Source organism: Nomia melanderi, chromosome 14 (genome assembly GCF_051020985.1).
Source record: "Nomia melanderi isolate GNS246 chromosome 14, iyNomMela1, whole genome shotgun sequence".
Taxonomy (NCBI): domain Eukaryota; kingdom Metazoa; phylum Arthropoda; class Insecta; order Hymenoptera; family Halictidae; genus Nomia; species Nomia melanderi.
The window spans coordinates 13,765,339-13,781,955 of record NC_135012.1 but is presented as its reverse complement, the minus strand read 5'-3'; the positions used below and the strand labels follow the sequence as shown (position 1 = coordinate 13,781,955).

Below are 16,617 nucleotides of genomic sequence, written 5' to 3'. Positions count from 1 at the left end.
ATGTACATGTAAATATAAATATTAATAATCGATGTATACTATTAGTGTAAATAGAGGAAAAAGTCTTTACCAAATGCGAATACGTATCACGTAAAGAAATGTTTACGCTTTGAATTTTGTTCAACCCGAAAGTACCGCGAGTAAGGTATACTCTCCGTGGAACAAATGTAATGTTGTTTTCAAGAGCCGGTCACAAATGGTTTCTGGCGACTAGAAAAGTAAAAATGTTTCTCGAAGCTGGACACTCGAATGCTGCCCACGCAAAACTGTAATCAAACGATTTTACTTGGGCCTGTTATTTCGCAATGTGGAGATTCACCGCGTATAGAAAACTATAGGAATTTATCAAATCAATGCATTTGTTCCAAGAAAGATACATCAATTACTCGTATGAGAGGTAACATTGTTTTTGAACGGAACGGAACGCAATTGCGCGTCTTGTTACGTTAGAATTTCAACGATAATAGTAAAGCATCAAATTGTATGGATAAAATGGGAATAACATCGAATTATAGGAATACTATCGTTTCTGTGGTTCAGCGTTTTGAAAACGAGTAGTACGGCTGTTTCGCGCAGGACTATTCAACGGTATATCGGACTGGTCCCGCTGAAAACTTGGAAGTTGATTTAAAATCAGAATTCCTCGCCAACGGTAGCTGTGCACACACTCATCCTTTGTACATGGTCTAAAAATGAACGGTCGTAAGATTCGACCAACCGATCGATACGTTTGCTGTAACATAGAGGAAATTTGATGGATAAGTTTGAAAATGAAATGAATTTGAAGTTCAGAGACGGGTCGTTTGACTTGAAACGAATCACGGGAGTGGTAGACAGTACGTCACAGATGTTTCTTTAAAGTCTCGAGCGTCATAGCCATCGACGCATTAATCGTCATCGAGTTTCTCCGCATCCTCGACTGAACTTGCAGTCGTTGTCCTATTTTATTCCCAAGATTAGCAACAGATTCTATGCTTTTCCCAAATGTCGCGTCATTGTGCGTGTAAATAGAAATTTCAAGGGACGTAAACTCTTTTCGATCGACTTTCATGTATTAGAATCGATACACTGTTTACCCCGTGTAATTACCTTTCTATCAGAAATATTACTCGGCTGTCTATCGTTAACCGAAATTGACTGGAACGGGAAGGTCGAAGAAAATAGGCAGGCAGGGTACATGGGTGTATAGATACACACAGGGTACGTGGACGCGAAGGTGTTTGGAAGGATAGGTGACTGACGGGTAGATAGGAAAGAAAAGAACCGGGTAGATGTGCAAATGGACAGACGGATGGAAAAATAGATGGATAGAGAAAGTCGTTTGGTAGACAGGTAAGCAGGGAAACAGGAAAGCAGGCAAGTAAGCGGGCGGACAGATGGACAGATGGGTAGGCAGACAGACGGGTATAGTAATGTCGGGCAGAAACAAATAAACAGACAGACCTCCATAGAATAGACGACGAGTGCGGTATTGACCAAAGGTATTTGAGACAATCATAGAATCGGTGCCAGAATCAAAATTGGATGACGGATCGCGAATCATAGATTGCCGATCTCGGATCACGGATCGTGGATCGCTGATCACGTATCGCGCAGATTATTCCTTGTATGTAGAAGCGCGTTGCCGAATTCGAACGGCATTCTCACGGGCGTAGTGAACTCCCTCTTCCATGTGACGATGAAGGTACTTCACACCTGGTCGGCAGAGAGCTGGCTCCATCGTAGAGCGTAGAGCGTGGAACGCAGAACGGCACAAACTCTAGTACCGTGTGTAACGAGCATTGAACCATCGACGCGACCGCGTCAACCATCTTCCGTTCAGACCCACGGTGTCCAACCCTCGTACAAGAGGGCCAAATTGTCGGTGCTCTGAGCCTCGCGTATCACGTATTCCACTTGCTCGGCCGTCGTGTATTTGCGCGATGGGTGCGGATCCCGGCCTTCCAACTTCATTCGAATACGACGCCAGACGTTCAGCGCGTACGCGTTCCGCTCCTGGACAGCTGTGCGTAAAGCGTAAAGCATCAGAGAAGTCTGAATGTTGGAAAGCGAAACGCGAGAAATGTTCGTCCTTACCTTTACCCGTGGTTGGATCCCTGGCCAACTGTACTCCCTTCTTAGGGCTGTAGCACACACCTTCCTGCCTAGTGGATTTCTTCTTCTTCTTCGCCGTTACCGCAACCGCACCGCTGCTGCCCCCCTTCTTCTCCCTTTCTCGACCCCTCTCCTTCGCCCCTCTGCTCTTCTCCGTATCTTTCTGTTTATCGAACAGCTTGGCGAGGTTCGGTTTCTTCTCGTTGGCAAATTCCAACAACTCGATGTATAAATTCGGCACCACGATCGCCATGCTCTCCAACTGTTGTTTGATCGTTCTGCTTCTGTTGGCGTCGAGGCAGTCGGATTCCAGTTCTTTCACGATCGCAGATATGTTTTCGGTGAAAGATCGGTACGAAGCAAGAAACTCCTGGAGGCCAGTAATGTTTTCTTGCTTGGCCATGGTTCGCAGCAAAATTCGAACGTCGGACATCAACCTATGATGCTCGGTTAAGACAGTTTGCAAATTTAACACTTGTTCCCGTAAGCGGTCCCGCGAGGCGAGCAAGCATTCTTGCTTTTCCTGCAATTTTTTCTGTACGTCGAGGATCGCCTCGGAAATGAACCTTTCCGCCTGCTTTAACCAGTTGATGTCAACGTTATTCTCCATCGGTAGCAATTCGACTAGGCTCTCCTCGATCGCGGTGACGGTAATTGTCAAGCTCATGGTCAGGATGCAACTCTCTTCCCAATGTTTCACCAGTTTCACGAAGTTGGTGTCGTGCGTTACGCTCTCGGACGTCCTCGTTCTCAAGGCCTCGTAATGCAATATGGAGTTGCAGGTGTTGACAACGCTAGTCGCGAGACTGTGTTGTCGGGTCAATTTTTCACAGGAAGAAAGCACGGCGTTGTCGAACGCTGACATTACTTCTCCGAGGGCCGGATTTGCTCCTGCGGCCCATTTCAAACGCTGCACCGCGCTGGATACAAGATTTTGTTGCTGATCCCGTGCTTCGCACACGCGAGATTGTAGCGCGGCCAGGCCTGCAGCTGTCTTGCGTAGTTCCAGCATAAACGCGGAGCGATCTGAAAAACAATTGCGCGAGAGGAGATCGGTAAAGCGAGAACCGCAGGAATATATAAAGTGAATATAAACGAATATAAACGAATCTCGACTTACTCAAGGGATTCATCAGATTCAGATTAGATCTAAGGAGCAAGCTGTCTTCGTGCAACCAATGGTGAGCCGTTAGTTGCAGCTGAAGTCTCTGCATACTGGCTCTGGCCACCTCGACGCACTGCTGGGTCAGGCGGGCCGTCTGTTTTCTGCGCCAAGCGCTCTCGAGGGTACTGCTGAGCGCGCTAGCTTGCGCGAGAACCGAACCCGAGAACGAACCCCTCTTCAGGCAGAGATCGACAACCTTCCTGCACAATTCTTCCAAAGAGACCTTACTCTCGGCACCGATGTCTCTCTGTTCGATTTCGGTGATGACGCTTAGTCCCATTCTTTGCAGCAAGAGGCAGAGCGCGATCGCCAGTGTCTGGGAAGTGACGCCGAGCAACTGCCGCGACACGTAATCCGCCGTGAAGATTCGGATCGGCTTGTTCAATCTCTCGTCGTCGTAGAGATTCGCCAGGCCGCCTTTGAACGCGGTCGCGATGTCTCTGCACATCATGAAGAACTCTTGAATGGTGTGCAGCCGTTTCACCAGAAATATGTCTTCGAGGACTTGACAGGCCGCCTTGTTGAAGATGGGCGCGGACATTTCCTTTGCTTCCCGAATCTGATCGATTTTCCTCCAGCCGGCAGGAATATCGAGCGCGCTCAAGGTACCGATCAACGCGTTACCTTCCATCTGCAGTTTCTCGAACAGTCCGTTGAAACCCATCAGCAGCATCTGGCCGGGCGTCAGCGTTTCATCTTGATTCGGTTCCTGGATTTCGGCCGTTCGGGACAGCAACGCTTCGAACCGCAACCTCATGTTGTTCACGACGGTTTGTATCATGGCGTGAGGGCTCTCCATTTCCATGACGGTGAAGCGCAAGTGCACCTCGAGTTGCGCGAGAATGTCGCCGAGCGGTATCCCGGGCGAGACAATAATCTCGGTTAGTTCGCCGATCATTCGAATGACAGTCGGTTCTTCCGTTATGATGGTTTTCATCGCTTCCGGCAGTATGATTGTATGAAAATTGTAATTGAGTTCCTGCAGCCCTTTGTAAATGTAATCGGACCCTCTCAAGCATTTCAGCACCAACGATATCTTGGGATCGTTGTTCGCTTTGTGACATTCAGGTATCAAGGTGACCAATTCGGCGATCAACGATGACATCAGCCGCATCTCGTCCAAGAACCAATCTCCTTCTCTGGAGGTGAGATCGACGAGACAGTCGCCGGCACACTTTGCGGCGCCCTCCATCATCAAGTAGCGCTTGTTCAGAGCGCACAGAGCGGTTATGTTGACGCACTCGAGAGCCCGTTCTCCTCCCTTCTCCCGCCGTAGAAATCCCTGTATCTGCACTCTCGACTCCGCGTACGCCTTCTCTATTCTGCCAAGGGATTCCGGCAATCCTTCCGAAACCATTCTCTCGTCCGCTTTCTTCAGCCTCTCGTTCGCTTCGTTCAGAATCCCTTGCATCTGATACGAGAAGGTGAGTATCTGTTGGACGTGCTGACTGTTTGTGCTCTTGATCGGATCGAAGGTGGCCTCGAACTGTCCCATCACTTCGCGGCACGCGTCGACGTTCCCCGAGTTCAACAGCTTGTTGGCCCAACCGTGATAAAGTACCGTACGATGCTGCGACATGCTGCTCAACGGGTACAGATTACAAATCGCAGAGTACTGACTCAGAAGATCCAAGGAGCTTCTTATCAGGATCGATTGTTGCGTCGCCAATTGAGTCAGCTCGTTTTCCGATTGTTCGCACTGAACGATCATTTGACTCTGGCCGGCGTTCTGTAGGAATTCTTTCACCAAGTCGAACACGACGTGCTCCTCCGAACTCGCGGACGTTCCCAATTCCGATAACCACTGGCCCAATTGAGTACCTCTTACCGCCGAAAGCGCCAGCTGAAACGATCGAATGCGTTCGTTCGAATGAATTCTGCGAGAGAAGAGAGAAGAGATGAATTCTGTTTGTATATTTCGAAAAGTATTCTTACGTTATGCATGTTAATTTGCTTCTCGCAATCCTCTATTTTCTCCTTCAACGCGGCCTTTGCCTTCTCGTGCGTGTCGCGTGCTCTCTTGAAAGAGTTGTAACGCTTCGTCACCGAGTACAACGGATGATTGCGCCCCATCGCTTGCGCTTCCTTCACCAGTGCAAGCTGCTGATGTCTGTCTTGCAACAGCTCTTGGCACTGACGAGTCACTTGACTCGCGTCTATCCAACAGTTTAAGCGGTGACACAACGATGGAAATACTTTGATCAGTTCATCCCTGTAAACGGAAAAATGCCCGCCTAAGCCTGCGATGGTCGAGAGGTTTGAACGGTGTCGAGAAAAGAGTAAAAGTAACGCCGAACCTGTTTGCCAACCATTCGGCGCGCATCTCCGCCGTTCGAACGGCGAACATTGCTCGCGTCAATTCTTGCTCCAATTGTTTTCTTCCTATACCCGTGCATCTGGCTCTGGCTTGACACGCTCCGTAACTCGCGATGCTGTTGTCCGCGCCAGCTCGCCAATCCACCAACGGATCGTACACGAATGCTTCGAGTAAAGTGAGCAGCGTCTCGCGACCTCGGCGCATCACGCGAAGAGTATGTTCACAGGCTAAGCGAAATATACCCTGGAAAAGACGGACGTCACTGTTGGAAACTGAACTGGCGAGTAATAATAATAATAATAATAATAATAATAATAATAATAATGGCCGGAACAATGGACGGGCAATCGTACCTCGACACCGGTTACACCCAATGCTGTCTTGATGTTCGGAGTCATTCTGAAAGGCACCTTTTCGGGCACGCGCAACGTTTTGCCTTTCTCGAAGCACACGTTGTAATCGATATGCACCACTTCGCCCGTGTTCAAATCTACCAGAACATTGTCCAAGTGTCTGTCGCCGAGACCAATGATGTAGCCGATAATCGACATCACGGCAACCGAATAGGAGTAATTTTTTGTTGCTTGCCACCAGTTTCCAGCGTTTATACTGTTGCACCAAATCTCTCTACAAGAACAAAGATCGATAAAGAGAAACGTGTGAGTAACGAACGTAAATAGGCTGTAGGAGGAGGAGGAGCGGGAGGGAGAGGAGGAGCACGAGAAGTAGGAGGAGGAGGAGGAGGAGGAGGAGGAGGAGGATGAAAACTAACTTTGCCAAGAGATCCTTTGGTGTTTCAGCCATCAACTCGGCCAAAACCTGTTTCAAAATCTGAGCCGGCCATTCCTTTCTGTTTTCCAAACCGATACCTCGTTCTTTCAAGAGCGGCGTCAGCTTGTTGTAAAAGAGTTCGGATGGTCGTAAAATTGCGGTACTCCCGATTTTATTGGTCATAGCGTTCTCTCGCTGTTGCCACCTCTTGTAAAGGACAAACAACGGAGTAACGCCGTCGACCCACTGTATCAGGCCGGATCGCGGACCTAAAGGTATAACCGAGTAATGCCGAGCTCTGTAGACCTGTTTCGAGTCGCCCTTCTTCGACATCATTGTGTTACATATGCTCAGAAACTGCATGATTCTTTCGTCCAGGTGAAGGTCTTCCAGTCCTTTGAACAGGTACGTGTAAACGTGTCCGTCGGACCCGTGGAAAACGAGCTTCTTCGGCTTGGTCTTGGTCGGCAATATCTGCACGTTGTTATCCACGGATCGAATGCTAACGATTTTATTGTCGTTCGCGGCGACGCCTGGCATCGCTATGCGCGTGTCCCTCAGATTGGCCAGTACGGGGCTGATGTCGTTCATGGCGAGAGAATAGGCGGCGCGCCTGTGCACGCGTTGAGCCAACTTGTTTTCCAACTGCTTCAAGCAGAGGCTGGCGATCTGAGGTTTCGCGGGGTTCTTCGGATTGGTCAGTTTGCCGATCGCCTCTTCGATCGAGGGACCAAACTTTTCTTGGAAGCTTCGCTCGTGAGGAGTCTCGGCCGGGACCGAGGTCATGGCGAACAGGTTCTCCAGGATGAAGACCACCGGTTTCAGTATGATCCGATGCTTCTCGGCGATCAATTCGTCTTTCTCCTCGATGGTCAGCCACACGTTGTCTTGCACCTTTTGCACCTCGATCTCCAACTGCTCGAACCGTTTCGAGATCTCGGTGTGATGCTGGCAGAGCGTCGCCAACCACAGCTCGTCCCACAGTAAGGTGATTCGACGCAGCTCCTTCACCAACACCTTGATCTGTTCCACGGAGTCTTGGACTCTGTTGGAGAGGCAGTCGACCAACTGCGAGAAACAGCAGTCCATCAGTTTCTCGTGTTCGTCCCGATAGTGGTAGATCGTCGAGGAACCGTCGGCTCCCGCCGCGATTTCCTCCTCCCCCTCCTCCTCCTCCTCCTCGTCCCTGGTGGCCTGTCCTCGCGGTTGGTCGTCTTCCAGCCGTTGCTCCTGATCCTGTTCCCGTTCCTCGGCCTCCTCGTCCTCGTGGTCCATCGATTCGACGCCTCTCTCCTCCTCGACGTAGCTCAGATCGTTCTCGGCCGAATTGCTCTCCGTTTTCGCGTACAGAACCTTGTCGCAGCTCTTCCTCTGGCCGGAGACCGCGCCTACGACGGCGGGGAACGTGATCAGATGCGGCGAATTCTCGGCGACTCTGCACAACAGCTCCGAGACTCGAGTCCGCACGTAAGCCTCCGGATGGCTGAGTCTCGAGAAGAGCTGCGGTATTATTTGCTTCCACGGAGCCGTCGGGGTCGAGGAGAGGCCAGACTCGAGGACGTTCTGCAACTCGAGAGCGTGTTTGACGACCAGTCGCAGCAGCCGAAGCGTCGCCGTGATCGTGTCGCAATCGTTCGTTTCCTTGCTCGCGGCGAGCTGCAGGTACTTGAAGTACGCGTTCGCCGAGAGCTCGTAGTACGAATAGATCCTCTTCTGCGCTTGCTTCCAGACGTCGACCAACATCGCGAGACGATCGGGACTGGCCAGGCTCAGTATCGGCACGTTTCGCAGTTGGTTCTCTATCATGTCGGAGGTGTTGACGTCGTTGGTCGCGTCCGTGATGTCGCCCTCGTCCTCGGGGATCGTTTTGCTTTGGCTCAGTATCGAGAAGACCGCGATCAGATCGACCTCGTCCGTCTGGAACGGCAACAGCTCCCGTATGGCCAATCTGTCGGAATCGGTCAGGCGAGCGACGTTCGAATTGTCGACGATCTTTCTGCCCCACTTGTAGCACCAACTCGCGAAGCTGCACCAGGCGATCGGCAGATCCGGACATTGATTCACCCCGAGCTGCATCAGTCTGCCGATCGTCATGTCGGAGGTGGGTATCGAATTGGTGGTCGAGCCGAACAACTTGCTCATCAAGCCGTCGTTGTGCAGAGCTTCGAATTCGAGCAGTTCCTCCAGCTGGAGGTTGTCGGCGATGCCGACCTCCTGCTGTTGGATCCATTTCCCAAGGGTGAGGAGAAGCCTGGTTCCGTTCTCTCGCAGATCGGTCGACCGTTCACCTTCGACGATCGCTCGCGATATCCCCAGCGCGGTCGCGCTACAGACTTTGAGCGCGTTGTCGACGCAGTCCATGTCGTAGAGCAGCTTCGAGTATTCGCGAAAGGCACGCATGTTGTTCTTGGACCATTTCACGCGCATCACGTTCCTCAAAGTCTCGGCGGTTATTCGATCCAACTTCAGATCCACGTGCTCGCCTCCTCTCCTCTTTTCCTCGATTCGACAAATCTCCTGCTCGGATCGTAAGTAATTGATAAGCTCGCGCTTCGCCAGCTCAAAGTTTCCCTCCTTCCTGGCCGTTCGAACGATGTGCAAACGTAGATCGGCCACCTCGCTCGCTCTCGAATTCTTCGCGTTCTCCTTCTCTCGCGCTTTCTCAAAGTACTCCGACCACCAGAGGATTCGCGTGAGAACCCGCGAGTCCATGCCTCCGTACTCGAGTTTCTCCGTTTTGTAGAGTTGAAACGCCGCGTTCTCCTCCCGGCCAGACAGCAGCCCCTTCAGCGCGTTGGCCGCGTAGCGTATCAATATCGACTCGTTCAAGTGATCCGACGGCACGTTACGGAGGCCCTCCTCCATGGTTTTAGTCGCGACCCTTCGGCATCGTTCCACCTTCTCTTCGAAGTCGTCTTCGTAGTCGTTTACGCGAATTCTGAGCGCTATGTTCATCAGCGTGTCGTTGCATTCGAGCAACGTTCTCGTGCAACTCCAGTTGCCCGGTTTCTCCGTGTCGTTCCCCAGTAAATTCCAATTGGTCAGGTCGTCGAGGTTTATCGCGTCGCCGTCCTCGAACATCTTCAAACACTTTGCTCGCCGATAATCCCCGCTGTCCGTCTGAGCCTGTAACTGCTTGCCCAGGTTTCTTCTTTTCTCTCGCGAGAGCAGTCGAGCTTCTTGAAGCTTCCACGCTTCCAGTCGGGACCAATCGCCGACCGCTTCGTAACACTTGGACAACCGTTGCATGCAGAAGGCCAACAGTTGACTGTCTCCCTCGGGTTTCACGCTGGTTTCCTTTCCGACGGAGATGGCTTCCGCGCCGCCATCGTCGACCGCGTCCACGTCGAAACCCTCGATGGCATCGTTTTCACCGAGAATCTCGCCACCGCCTCCGCCTCCGGCGCGCGTGTCGTCGATCTCGCCTACATCTTCCGCCTCGTCCTCGGCCGCGCTCTTACTTTCATTCTCGATCTTCCCCTCGGCCTCGACCAGCACCCGAACCTCGCCTTCCTCCGGAGCCTCCCCCCCTTTGTACTCGGAATCTTTTCTCGCGGCAGCCGTTTGCTCCTCGATGATCAGTTTGTACGCTTCGGCGGCGGACTCGTAGTGGCCCGCAGCCTCTTCCATCGCTGCTTTCAACCACGGGAATTTCCGGTCCTTCTCCTTAGTGTAAACGTAAAGGCCTTGCAACGCCTCCGCCTCTCCCAACATGACCATCGCTTGAGCCGTGCAAAGAGTCGCCCTCTCGAATTCGATGCCATGGGTGTTGTCGTTGTTGCTGAGATCCTCCAACAGCCGTTCACTGTTCCCCAAAGCGCTACCGGCTAACCCGGAATGCAACAGCACCACGCACAGTGCCAGGCGAATGCGATTCAACCATTCCTTGCAAGTCGACTTGTTCGTGTGGAAGAAGGTTCGGACCGGTTTCGAGAGCGATGGCAAGGCGATCGCGCATCCCTCCGAAGCGTTGTGTATCACTCTCTCGAGATGCTCGAGGAACTCGATCAATAAACGGACACGGTTGTGTTCGCTCAGTAGGTCGTCCAAACTTCGTTTCTCTTTCTTCGTGACTTCCACGTTGTACGAGATCTCGCGAGCCAATGTTTTCAGAGCACTCTCGATCGACGTGAACGTCTCCTGTGGCTTTCCTAGGGAAGTGCGAAGCTTGTTGTTCACGCAATGCTGAGCCGCCTCGAATCCAGCCCAAAAGTATAAGAAGGATCGATTCGCGAGTCCCAACTGGTACATCTTTCTGGTGGTTTCGTTCTCGGATCTAAGGAAAACCCGTAAAGCGTGTTAGCCCTGGTGTGGCAGTTGAACCGGTTACTCGAGTACTTACATAATCGGCCAACATAGCGTAAATAATTCGGCCAATTCGGACGCGTTCAGATACTGTTCTTGCAGCAGAAACGCCATGTAAGTCTTGAAATGTTGAGCCTGCATCTCTCCGTTACTGTTTCCTCGCATGTGCAATCTTTGAGCGAGAACCAACGACTCTGTCGAGTAATCTTTAATCTCCTGATGTCTCTGTGGAGAGAGTAGTATCGAGTAGTTGATATCGAGTAGAACCGTGTACTTTACCTCCTGTTCTCCTTCGACTCACCTTCGTTTCCGATAACAAGTGTTCCGTATTGAGCTTTGGTATCACGATATTTAAAGGCACGCGCGTCAATAAGGAACCATACTTTTCTCGCAAAATTTCCTCCCGTGACGTCAAATGTAACATCCCCAAATCCACTATCCTCGAATAGACTTGTTCTCCCCATACGACATTCTTTGCGCTCAGCATCATTTCAAATAATTCGCAAACAGCGATCGAGATATCGCGATCGATGCTGGCTCCGCAGGTGACGAGACTCCCCAAGACTTGCTGGTACTCTGTGGTTTTGCTCAATATGCCGATATAATTTTCCGACTGTAAACAGATCTCTTGCATCCACATCGACAAGAGTAGCAAGGTTTGCTCCGGGGTATGCTCGTTGTAACTTTTAGCTATCAAATTCAGAATTATAGAAAGGTGACCACTGGTCGGAGACGTGGTCGGTACGTCCAAAGCACCTGGAAACATGTCTATCGGGCGACAAGCAGAGGTTCCGGTTATCAAGCTGGAGCTCGGTACAAAGTGATTGTATCTGGAACAGAGAGGGGCAGGTCAGGTGGCAGCAATGGCGACGGCGAGGGCGACGGCAACGACAACCACGTAAACGGTAATTACTGCGATAATGGTAACGATACATCGTTCCGAATTCAACATCTTACCTGGAACAGTGAGCGTACAGCAAGTACAAAATACTGTACTGTAAAAATGGACTAGTTACCGACAAACTGCTGTCATAGGGTCTCAACTTGACAGCCAATAGTTCGAGAATGCTCGGCTTCAATGCCCACATGCCGATTATCGAGTTGCTCGCATTTGCTGAAAATGTCAGGCACAATTACAATTACCCCGTAATTCAGCTTTTGTCGCGCTTCGATGTGTTCGCAATGTTTACCTATGTCGGACAGAGCTCGCAACAGGAAAGTAATTACGACTTCCGAGTCCTTCTTCTTGTATCTGACTCCGTCGAGCAACGGATTGTCGGGAACCAGATTCTCGATGTCGTGCAGCACGAGCCTGTAGGCGATCTCCAAATCGGACAATATGTATCGATACGATTCCTGCAGCAACGGTATATTTTTCAAACTCAACAAACTGTGGTACACGCGGAGGCTAGCATTCTGAATAGAGATGGAATCGCGGAATCTCAGTTTTAGTAATGCCGAGTCTTTCCCGAGCAACTTGTGCACCAGTTCCAATGGTAAGTTCGCCGATACTTCTTTGATTATTTTCGAAATGATATTCAACATGGATATTATCGTATCGTCCCAAAACATGTGGATCCTTTTCAACTGAAGATCGATAAACTTGTAGAGTAGCTCGTGATTCTTCGTCGTGCGACTCTGAAGCTGTCCCAACAGCAGAAAAGCACACTCGTTCGCAGTGACTATCAACTCCTCCTTTTCCTCGGTCAGATCGATACTTTCTTTTCTTTCTTTGAACTCCAGCCACCGTATGATGTTCAACAGCGGCTCCCGTTTCTCTTTCGACCATGTTTCTCTCTCGACGCTCAGCCTCAAGCTTTTGATCTCGTTCTTGTCCAACTTGAACGATTTGAACATCTCGACCATGTCCTCCTCAACTGACTCGGGCCTGTTGAAATTTCGGGGCGGTACGGTACCGCCGCCCCCGCCGCCGCTTACCGCCCTGACACGTTTCACCAGCTCGTCGACGTTCTCGGCTGTCAGGACAGAACTCGAGAGCGATATTTCCTTGTCGTCGTTCAGTTCGATAGCTTTTACGACCGTTTTCAACATTTTCGACAAACAATCCGACAGGAACGACCACTGCACGTTCGGTGTAACATTTGGATTCAAATGTTCGGATATGCTTTTCGTGACCGTATTGAACACGGAGATCAGAGACGTGATGCGGAGGATACATTCTCGCGGTGTCGGTGACGCGTCGTCTCCGGGTGAACTTCTACCAGATTCCGGTAAAGTCAACTCTTCGTCGTAGCTTTCCATGTCTTCTAAAAATTGTCCTAATAACGTCAACGTGAACTGCAAGTCTGCTATCCAAAAGGTTCGCAATCTTTGCAAGCTACGACTGGCATAACTCGCGATCGCTTTCTGTTGAGTCGAATCTATATGCCAGCCAACCAATATGTCCACTGTGTCGCGAAAATGATTTGAAAACGTTTCAGGATACGATTCCATTATTAACAATATCGCGTCTACCGTTGCCACCAGTAGGTCCGATCGATCGACGTTTTCCAATGTTGACTGCAATTTCGACATCATTAGCTGAAAACGACAAGTGCACGTCAGATTTTCAATAAACTCGCAATCGTGAAGCAACGCGAGACGCGAAATATCAGATACCACTGAAAATTCCTTTAGCCTTGGCGCCTCTGCGTCCATTCTGAACACCTCGATGAATGATTTGATTAAAAGGCATTTTATATCCTCTTTCCGTTCCAGCGAATATTTATTGAAGGTCCAGTCTATGTATCTGTAAACGAAAGTCGCGATAACGTTGTCGGTTAACAGAACGATCTCGTCTCGTATACTTTCCAATCGATGCGTTTACCGTTTGAAATCCTGTTCAGCTGCATATCCAACGCGACCTAGACACTTTGCGATTTGTTGTTTCGCTTCTGCTCCGGGTCCCGTGTGTAGCATATCTAATAAACTTTCGCAGATAACATCCAAATTTCGTCGTATGTATCTTTGATTTTCAGATGCTATTATACCATCCTGCGCTTGTTTGCATAGCAGGATAAAGTGGTCGTAATCGTCTTCCCGGCACAATCTCCTCAAGAGCTTTGAAATTCTAGAGTCTTCTGTTGACACGAACGGCACAAATGTGTTAAGCGGACTCCTTTGACGTGTTAACTTACCAACATTGGAAGAGTTATTGATACGGACCATTCATTCGTTTATCATCGTAATACTTTCCCTGGGAATTTTCCTGATTTTTCAACGATTCTTGAAATTTGGGTCTAGTTGCGGGGTAATAATTGGTTTCAGAGTTCGAGTCTCTGTCGACGGGTGTCTTTTTATAAGCTCTACCCCGTAACGCGCCTCTGGCACGGTCTCCGGAACTGCCCCCACGAGCCATTCGAAACTCATTGCGTGGAACACCACTGATTCTAGAACAAGTCGACAGCTGACAGGATTGCGAGAAAACCGTGTACACGTTACGCGTGAGATATATACGTTACCTGGGTTTGAATCTGGAAAAACTATGATCGGACGAATAGTGATTGGAATTTCTTTGACAAATGACCAACGTGCCACGTGGAGCATTAAAATCGTTTGAATTGTAACCACTTAAAACATTGATGTCTCCTTTATCTAACTCTGTAGCTTGATTATTGCCAACAGACTCTTCTTGCACCTCCAAACACTTAGAACCACGTAGCTTTGTGCTAATATTAGAGTTCCCACAGCTATTCATTACATTACTGTGCAGACGATCTGCATAACCTATACTTCGCATGTACAAAATGTTCTAAACGTGTGTAATAACTATAATCTAGAATAATAAGCAATAAAGAAGATAAAAGTAGAAATATTATAAGAAGCAATAAACTCTGGTATCGAAGCTAAAATGGATACGAATGGTGTGTCGTATTCATCGTAAATGCAGTATCGATAAATTAAAAGAAAGAAAGCGTTGGATGATGAGAAAGCGAGAAGGATAACGATAACATTTCATTTGAAATCACGAGAAATTTATTGGAAACGAGCAAACATTTCTCGAAGATTCGTTAATTCGAACTTTGAGAAGATTCTTTGTTTTCGAGTAAGCGTTTTCAGACACGCGTGGAGTATCCTTCGATTTCAATAGATTTCCCGAGTATCTTGTCCGTCACCGACTCAACGAGGGATTCGAAAAGCGGGGAAACCGGAAAAACTCGAGAAACTACTCGTTACCGATCGTTTGCGCGAGCAAAATCTAAATAATCGAAATAAGCACAATCATGTCGACAGCGTACTCCGATTTACATTCGAGAATTGACTGCTCGACGAATATCAAATACACTGCGAACTCATTTGTGTACGGCTTTATTCGACAACGGTTCTCAAAAAGTATCGGAAAATTGCATGTACGTGTTTGAAAATTCGGCTCCAGCTCGAAACGTGTGGAAAATCGAGCGCAACGAGAAACGGATTATGCATCGTTTACGAAGGGTAGCCTCCACGCTATCCGTTGACATGCTCTCGGTAAACGGCGAGTAACTTGTATCATTACCTTCACACTTTTCAAATTCGTTCTTTCGAATTCATCGAAATCGTTGTACGATAAAGAAAGAAACAGATAGAAAAAGAGAAAAATGAAAACTAGAAAAGTGGATCAACTAATAGACACGCCACATGCCTTCCAAGCATTAACGAATCGTCGTCGTCTAACGAGGGCAACCCATACTATGCTTACGTATGTACCTACACACGGTCACGCTCTCACATTTGCACGCACAGAAATGATAATTTACGTGAAATACGATAATTTCGTACCTGCTCGAACTAACCAGAAGCTTTATCGATAGCTACATGGAATTACATTACACCCTTTGAACTCGTAGGCATTGCAACGAAATCAAGTGCACGCAACACGAAACGACGAAGCAACGATTCTTGGACCAATGCAAACTATCCTTTGAAAGATATTCGGATCGATTCCGAAATCCGATTGGCCTGGATCACTACTAAGTTCACTACTGAAATCGTTACAAGTTCGAATCATCGGTGATTCCGCAGTCGAGTAAATATACTCGTGAAACGTAAAGGAAACTACGCGCGAAACAAGCATAACCACACTTGTACAAGCGTAATCGCGCGTGCCGCACGTTTTTCTGCAATCTTATCATCTTTTTCTTTGTGTACGTTTATTTTTCAATATTTCGTTTTGCACAATACAGTCGCGTGAAATGAATTATTGGTTAACAGCTGGAAATCATTGATCAATCATCAATTAATCTTCTATGCCTCGGTCCAATCTAATCCATTGAACTGCACACTTTGTAATTTTAAACGAAGCGACATACAACGCTCGCGTCTTATAATCACTGCACCGATTTACTTACGAATTCGCCTTTACGGAATGTCGTGTCTCTATTTACCCTTTTCATTCTGTTTCAGAAAATCACATGATCTCAGGATTTCTAGAGCTTTGGAAAGATTTAAAAGCGCGCTTTATACTTATATTTGAAAAACTTTGAAATCGACGCGATACATCGATCGGGACCGGGTTTCGACGTACATCTTTAAATCTTAAATTCAACAAAATTTCTTACACGAGTACTCGACTAATTACTTACTCATTTATTTATATGTAGGCATAAGTAAACATAAAACATATCAACTATACCCACTATATGCATCTTCTACATTTACCACCAGGTGGCATTTAAGTCGCATCTTTTCCAATTATCGATTTCATACTCATTTTTTTCATTTTTCTTACTTGGTTGTCAGACACTCCCGAAGTTGGCAACTTTAATGACAAGCTACTATGCAAATGTTAAATGAAATGCCTTCGTTTCGATTATTAATTTCATTCGAGCAAATATATTTGAAAGATTTTCAGTGCGATCCACGACGAAATACTGGAATTACTAAAAAAATTCAATTAGATTTCAAAATATCGAATTTCGCTGTAACAACTGCATAGAATTTTCCAAGAATCCTGTAATATTAGGTAAAAATGCCTTCGTTTGTAATT

General features: G+C 48.3%; 1 protein-coding gene and 1 long non-coding RNA gene across 19 annotated transcripts; one reads left to right on the top strand and one right to left on the bottom strand.

The window, feature by feature from the left end:
- Window positions 1-1,448: 1,448 nt before the first annotated feature.
- nonC (serine/threonine-protein kinase Smg1) lies at window positions 1,449-16,526 on the bottom strand. 18 transcript variants are annotated; one of them, XM_031990046.2, is made up of 16 exons: window positions 16,214-16,526; window positions 14,114-14,427; window positions 13,818-14,041; window positions 13,480-13,732; window positions 13,272-13,401; window positions 11,843-13,193; window positions 11,610-11,766; window positions 10,954-11,482; window positions 10,690-10,877; window positions 6,349-10,623; window positions 5,930-6,203; window positions 5,557-5,819; window positions 5,195-5,471; window positions 3,215-5,102; window positions 2,077-3,120; window positions 1,449-2,003 (listed from the first exon to the last, which is right to left on the bottom strand). In XM_031990046.2, exons 2-16 carry the CDS (start codon window positions 14,389-14,391, stop codon window positions 1,819-1,821), a joined length of 11,316 nt encoding a protein of 3,771 aa, XP_031845906.1. In that variant the 5' UTR covers window positions 14,392-14,427; window positions 16,214-16,526; the 3' UTR covers window positions 1,449-1,818. The 18 variants fall into 18 exon arrangements, with proteins under 18 accessions (XP_031845906.1, XP_031845919.1, XP_031845911.1 ...); XM_031990059.2 differs by having other exon boundaries at window positions 14,114-14,383; XM_031990051.2 differs by having other exon boundaries at window positions 14,114-14,378.
- On the top strand, window positions 15,181-16,180 carry LOC116432763 (uncharacterized). The gene is made up of 3 exons (XR_004236166.2): window positions 15,181-15,330; window positions 15,479-15,775; window positions 16,035-16,180. It is a non-coding gene; the product is annotated as an uncharacterized LOC116432763 (long non-coding RNA).
- Window positions 16,527-16,617: the final 91 nt, after the last annotated feature.